We start from the raw sequence: 7,457 nt of genomic DNA on the forward strand, positions 1-7,457 counted from the left end.
GTAGGTTGTATCAACTTATTCGAGCCCATATCGTTCCGATAACCCAAAGAACCTCTCCGTTACAACGAAATAATAATAATAATAATAATAAACACGAAAGATCTTTCCGTTCGATTCCTTTCCTACGCTTCCACCCCTATTCTTAGGGTGCCCTTCCTCGCAAGAGTTACTAGGAACCAGAGTATCTCTAGGAAGATTTACCTTTCTTTAAAGGAGCAAACCAAAGTAGGGGCAAATTTGTACTTTCAGATTACCCAAATTTCCATCATATAATAAACTACACCCAAATCCTCGACCCTTCCCCGCTTTCCCTGTCTCTCTGTGGGACGGTTGCAGTCTTTCTAGCTAATAATGGCGTTGCTCGGAAGCAATCCCTCAAGAAACCTCTACGTAATCCCTTCCTTTCCTCCTTCCAAGGAAAAACCTTTTCTTCTCATTGATCTGGAAACATAATAAAACAACGACATATTTTCCTTCGTCCGTCTAATTCTTCTTCTAATTAATTTCACTCATGCAGGTACTAAAGTTGGTGATTTTATGGATGGTGGTGGCGGGACTTATGAGGGCGGCGGAGTGCACGAGGCTAAGGCACCACGGCCACCACCGCCGGAGGCCCGGCGGAGGCTTGCCCGCGGGGGCGGCGGCGGCGGGTGCCTTCGGCTGCCGAGCCTACAAGGCGAGCCTGACGGATTTCGGGGCGGTGGGTGACGGGACCACCTCCAACACCCACGCCTTCGCCGCGGCCGTCGCCAACCTCAGCCTCTACGCCGCCCACGGCGGGGCGATGCTCTTCGTGCCCCCCGGCAAATGGCTCACTGGTCCTTTCAATCTCACCAGCCACTTCACCCTCTTCCTCCACCGCGACGCCGAAATCCTGGCCTCCCAGGTCTGCTCACCGTCCTCACTCCGTCCTTTTCTTTTCTCCCTCCGTATCGGTGTCGTTTTGTGGTTCATGGGTTTGCTTTTCTCTCTTCCTAGTCTTTTTCAGATCCGAAAATTAGTTTTATTTTATCTTGTTTTATTTTTAGAGGGATTAGTTTCTAGTGTAATTTTTAGGAATACACCATACTATTATCCGTCCACCTGAACGAAACGTATTGGATGGACGGTGGAGATCGTAGATAAGAAGGATCGAAGAAATTGTCACTCAGCCAGTATATGTTCTCCCTACCGGTAGTCCGAGTGCAATTTCTCTATGACTCGGTGAAAATTCTTATAATAAATATGTGGTTGATTTCAATCATCTTTTTTCCCTTGAGTGTGTTAAAACTGTCACATATCATGGTTTTGGAATTTTACGTAGCTTGGGTGGTTGGAGGGGCTTCCGGTTGTACCTTTGGGGTGGAAGAATGATTAACTTTTTCTGTAGCTTCAACTGTAGAAGATGCTTTGCGTAGCTTTCAAAACATAATATCAGCTTTGTGATCTGTGCTATAGTTAAAAAAAAAAATTATTATCTTTTAAAAGTTATGTACAATGCAATTCGATGATTGACGTGGAAAAAGATACAGCCTGTTAGGGATTTATTGGTCAAATAATGTAGAGAGGGTTGAGACAGGAGAAATTATTGCCTGGACCACGTCCAAGAAGACCAACACAAATTCGAAGCATTTGCATAGTGGATAACATACAACCAAATACTTGTGAAATATAAAGGTTAATTTGGCGTGTTATCTACCGTAGGATTTGAGTGGTCTACCTGGACGTTCCAGGCAATAATTTCTCGAGAGAGCGGGGTAATGGTGGTCCGATTGATGGATCCCGGCGTTAGGAACGCTGCACCTTTTTGCCGTGGAGTGGAAGCTTGCGTCTTGGTCAGCATCCGTTTGGACGGTTTGTTGACGAGCGAAGTCTCATGTTCATTGGCCATCGTGAGCACATAATCCCAGACTGAGATGTTTGACTCGACTGTTTTGACTGGCTGACGTGTCAGATTCTCCATGACAGGTGTGTGACAAAACAAGCTGCTCCCTAGTAACCGAAGCGTTCGAATCACAAGTTATGAGAGAAAATCTTCATTAGACCCTTGAGAAGAGCCCTCTTTTATGATGCTTTATTAATATTATATAATTAATGGATTTATATGGTTTACAAAATCAATTGTCTATATAAAACTGCTGTGAAGCTGGGATAAAATAGAAAGGTTTTTTCACCCCCTATCATAACAAAAATTTTGTTAAAAACTTGATTGAAAATACTTATGATTATTAAAGGCACATTTTCCTGACCAGTGACTACTTTAACCGACAAAGCGCGCGCGGAAAGGTCACCAGCGCACATGGAACTCTGCTGTGTGGCTGTCCTTTCCTCTTGTTGATTATTTCTCCGTGCATAAGATTTTTATGGGATGTTGGTGCATGTGCATAATGTCATATTTCAGAACGATGATGTCATGGTGGATCGATTTGGGGTCGCCCATGTTTGCACGCTCACATAGAATTCTTTATAAGCTTGCGGAAGATTTTTTTTGTTTTTTGTGCATAATTTCTATCATACCATGGTCTTTGGAAAGGGCTTTATAAGCATAGGGGGAGGCTTTATGGGCCGGTTGGATTAGATTTTCTAACACATTATCCATTTATTGCAAAAAATACTATTTGAAGACGCAAGCTGCGGCAGACAAAAGAAAATAGAGAAGCCGCGGATTGAGAGTAGTGGTGGAGCATAAGAGGGACCCGGGGCTACCACTCTTCCTAAAAAATTTTAAAATACTTATTATCTATATATTTATATTTATGGTGGTCCCTCTAATATTTTAGTCTTACATACATTACGAATCCATCAGTTTGAAAAAAATCATATAATTAATTTATATATTAATTTTTTATTAAAAATAATAATTTTTTTTAAAAAAATAATTGTTTATTTGTTCTTTGACCCTTTATTTATTCTTCAACATTTAATGTAGAAAAGATTATTGAGATTTTTACACAATAAAAATTATTTTGCAGATGGCATAAAGTAATATTTTTTACTTATCTTTGTTTATACATAAAATTAAATATTTATGGATATTTTTATAATATTTTTGAATACATATATCTTTATTTTATTATTTTTTTATAAAATATTTTATTTGAAAATTATTATTTTGCCCTTCCAACATTTGATGTCAGGCTCCGCAACTGGCTGGGGTGCACGTGGAGAGGGGTGGGGGGATGGTTGGGCAACGGATTTTGGATGATTTTTTTAAAGGATAATTTTGTCCTAAGTTTTTATTGCAATATTGCCAAAGAAGTGGTAATCTGGATAGCCACCCTTCCCCAAAGCAATCCAAATTACCTCTTGGATTGTCAAGGTAATCTAAATTACCACCTAAAAAGTATACTAAATGCAGTAATTCAGATTACCACATTAAATTGTCAGTAATTTGGATAGATTGCCAGCTATCTAATGCAACATAATTCTTTCCCTTATTAAATTTTTTTATTATTGTAATAAGTTCCGGTATGAACAAAAAATTTGTTAGCAACTATTGTATATAAAATTTTATAGCAGAGTTGTTCAGAATAAACCATCTCAGCACCTTCTCAAATCTTGCACAACTAATAAAAAAATAAATATAAGCTGGGGACCTTATTGATCAGCACCTTTTATTAGAGTGACGGTAGAGTCCATTCAAGGCATCGGAGTTACCGTATATCCTCATGACAATTTAGTACTTATTTATGAGCTTCCTCTGTGTGTATGAAAATGTTATGGAGGGTGGGGTTCATTCCCTAGCTCCTATTGTGAAGTTTAGAAGGCAAAGCCTTATGAAATATAAGGTGAAGTTATGATACACAAGGGTGGGAAAAAAATATTTTATATTTACTTCCAAATCAAATTTGAAACTCCTGTCGTTAATTTAAAATTAGAGGCTGTGCTTCCTCTTATTAGTTCATTTTTCGTAGTTATGAGTCCTTGTCATGGCTCTATCTGAATAACAGACAAATGCTTAAGGCATATGGCATGATATGGTGTGGCAGGACATTGATGAATGGCCAATTATTGATCCCTTGCCCTCTTATGGGAGAGGAAGGGACTTACCTGGTGGAAGATACAGCAACTTCATCATGGGATCTAACCTCACTGATGTGATCATCACAGGTATTACAAGTATTCTTTTCAAGGCCTCTGCAAAATATGAATTCCCATTTTACTGCATATATTTGTCATGTGTCATTATCTTGTCCATCTTGCATGCAAAAGAAATGATGAATTCGAATCTAACCGACCACCTAACTTCGTCAAGAATTGTTGGCCTATAAAGTTTGGTGGCAGATATGGTTTAAGTTATCTGCTCCATCTCATTTTTTTGGTTTGGACAAAGATCGATTTTTCAGCTAATGTGAATCCATGTTTCTGTTTATGTTGGCTGATATGTTTCAGGGGATAATGGAACAATCAATGGGCAGGGGAAAGTCTGGTGGGATAAGTTTCATGATAACAAGCTGGAGTACACTCGTGGTTACTTCGTTGAAATAATGTACTCAGACCACATCCTTATTTCCAACCTTATATTCAAAGATGCTCCTGCATGGAACCTTCATCCGGTTTACAGCAGGTTTGATCATCTCCCTAAAAGAAAACTAAAGAAACTACTTGCAATCATAAATCAGAGCTTACAATGTACAAAAGAGTTAGCATGATTGTGTTCAGAGTTAAATGCTGACTGAAGTAATTGAACTGTGCAGCAATGTTCTTGTGTTAAATGTGACAATTCTTGCACCGGTTACCTCTCCAAACACCGATGGAATTGATCCAGGTACTTCTGCTTCTAGAAGATTTATGTTTATAAATGCAATTTATTGAACAACCAAAATGCTAACTAGAAACTTGGATGAGTTATGCACATGCTAGTGTGTATATAATTTTCGGCTCTATCCTCTCTTATAAAAATATTAGGATATGCTTCTCATGCATTTTTAAAGGAGGAGGAGGAAGAAGAAGAAGAAGAAGAAAAGAACAGAAAAGAAAAGAAAAGAAAAGAAATAGACATCAAATATCTAATATACAAGTGAAAAGCAGTCAAATAAAGATAATCACATTACTGAGAAAATAAGAATTCTATGTCTGCACTCTGTTCAACAATTGTCTGTTGCATCCTTCTCACCATCTTTTCCACCAGCCTCATCGGGCTCATCTTTTTTTTTTTTTTGATGGAAAGTGGAGGAAGCAAGAAACTTCCCCCTCTTTATTAATTAGGTCAGAAATTATTTACAAGAAGGAAGAGAGGAGAAAGAGATTAAGGTACAAAGCAAGAAAGCAAAGAAGAGAAGAATGTTCAATGTGACCTCATCAAATTCATCTCAAGAAACAATATCTCTTTGTAAGAAATAGATTCTTGAAAACACGTGTGCTAATCTTTATAATCATAATCACCATGGGTTATGCCCATCTTTCCATCCATTCTTGCTGTAATTATTGTTAATACTTTCTGGTGTTAATCATAGCCAGCTACTCACAACCATTGTAAAATATCACTCTTCAAACTGCAAATTTTTATGGCATCTTATATAAAACATGAAGCCTGGTGTCTTCATTTCCTCTCTAAATTTTAGTGTGGAAGTCTGCAGCTAAGATGCAATAATTTTCCAAAGTTTGATAAAAAATTTTGGTGCTTCCTTTTCTCACAGACTCCAGCTCCAACGTCCTCATCGAGGACTGCTTCATAGTCTCTGGTGATGATTGCATCGCCATCAAAAGTGGTTGGGATGAGTATGGAATTGCCTTCAACATGCCAACCCGACATGTAATTATTAGAAGGCTCACCTGCATTTCCCCCACCAGTGCCACCATTGCCCTTGGAAGCGAGATGTCTGGTGGTATCGAAGACGTCAGGGCTGAAGATATCATGGCCATCAACACAGAATCTGGGGTCAGAATCAAGACGGCCATTGGTAGGGGAGGATATGTTAAGGATATTTTTGTGAGAAGAATGACCTTGAACACCATGAAGTATGTTTTTTGGATGGCTGGAAATTATGGGCAGCACCCTGATGACAAGTATGACCCCAACGCAATCCCAATAATCCACAATATCAATTACAGAGATGTGGTTGCCGAGGATGTCACCATAGCTGGAAAGTTGGAGGGACTTCCTAAGGCACCCTTCACTGGGATATGCTTGTCTAATGTGACTGTGGATGTTGTGAAGTCGAAGAAGCTGAAGTGGAACTGCACTGATGTTGAGGGGGTCTCAAGTGCTGTGATGCCTACTCCTTGCGACTCACTCCGAGATCTAGGAGCTGATGATGCTCCATGCCCTTTCCCAACAGGTTCTTTACCCATAGAAACTGTTGCATTCCAGGAATGTCAATACGGAAGAGTTAAACTGTGAGTGTTGGTGTGAGCTTTGTTTTATTTTCCTTGGAGTCATTCCTCATGACCGATGTCTGCAAGGAGCAGAGCTCTTATGTGCTTCTGTCTCTTGATAATTGGAGGTTCGATGAGGAAAACTAGTGTTGCAATAAGTCATTTGTTTCTCCTAGGTATTGGAGTTTTTTCCTTTTTAAAGTATATTATGTCATGTGAGTGCATGTATGTGAAGCTGGACCTAAATTTGTGACCAACAAGTGGTAGTTTAATGGCTACAGGGGCTACTGCAAGTGATTCTAAACCTTTTACTTCATTATGTAAATTAAACTTTATCATCTGAAAGTTTATATATATATATCTGGAATTTGTATCTGAAAGTTGTTATATATTTCTGGAATTTGTAACCACTTGAAATTTAGTCAGACTTATGAAAATAATAGTTTGTTTCAGAACTACTGAGGAATTCGAGTTTTGGTTGTTGAAGTGTTGCCACAAGTGGAACTCTTGTGAAGTTGTCCTATTTTATTCTCTTAGTTAGGAGTTGGGGGCTTTTTTATACGCATGATACAAATCATGAGATTAGAGATGAGATATTTGTGTTTATACAGCATCAAAAGGCAAACGAAGATAAAACAGACATGCAGTGCTGACCATTTAGGAAACAGTTGGCCCTTATTCTGCATCAACTAAGAGATTGCTTAACCATATGTAGTTTGAATGTTAGTCTGAAACCAAGGAGATGGGAAAAATAATTTGATAATCTTTCAAATGACATTCTGAATCTCTCAGATTGGACATTAAGGAAATTATGGGCTTTTCTCAGAGAAGTTGTCGGACGGTCAGAAATCAGTATTGTATCACTAATTTGGGTGTTGACTGTGAAGTTGGTTGTCAGAGTCTCCTTTTGTAAGTCTGGAGTCAAATATTTAGGAGTCCAGATACACCTAACTTTGGAATTTTAGGGCTTCCTAATGCTTGAAATCAATTATTCAGGTTCAATGAATTTGTTAAAGAATTCATCTACGGCTAGGAGGTGCATAGAGCATATGGGGAAAATTTTTTGAGAACTAAGAAATTTATTGCTGTAGTTTTGCTTATTATCTCTATGTAGAAATCTCTTCTGTGTTGATAGTATATAAAGAGGATTCTGAGTTAAG

At 38.6% G+C, this 7,457-nt stretch overlaps 1 protein-coding gene across 1 annotated transcript; it reads left to right on the plus strand.

The window, feature by feature from the left end:
- The first annotated feature begins 282 nt into the window (after positions 1 to 282).
- On the plus strand, positions 283 to 6,635 carry LOC105054213 (probable polygalacturonase). Its single transcript, XM_010935681.4, has 6 exons — positions 283 to 390; positions 518 to 886; positions 3,969 to 4,089; positions 4,372 to 4,546; positions 4,677 to 4,747; positions 5,619 to 6,635. The coding sequence occupies exons 1-6, from the start codon at positions 352 to 354 to the stop codon at positions 6,320 to 6,322; spliced, it is 1,479 nt and encodes a 492-aa protein (XP_010933983.2). The 5' UTR covers positions 283 to 351; the 3' UTR covers positions 6,323 to 6,635.
- The last annotated feature ends 822 nt before the right edge of the window (positions 6,636 to 7,457 follow it).

Source organism: Elaeis guineensis, chromosome 11, assembly GCF_000442705.2.
Source record: "Elaeis guineensis isolate ETL-2024a chromosome 11, EG11, whole genome shotgun sequence".
Lineage (NCBI taxonomy): Eukaryota > Viridiplantae > Streptophyta > Magnoliopsida > Arecales > Arecaceae > Elaeis > Elaeis guineensis.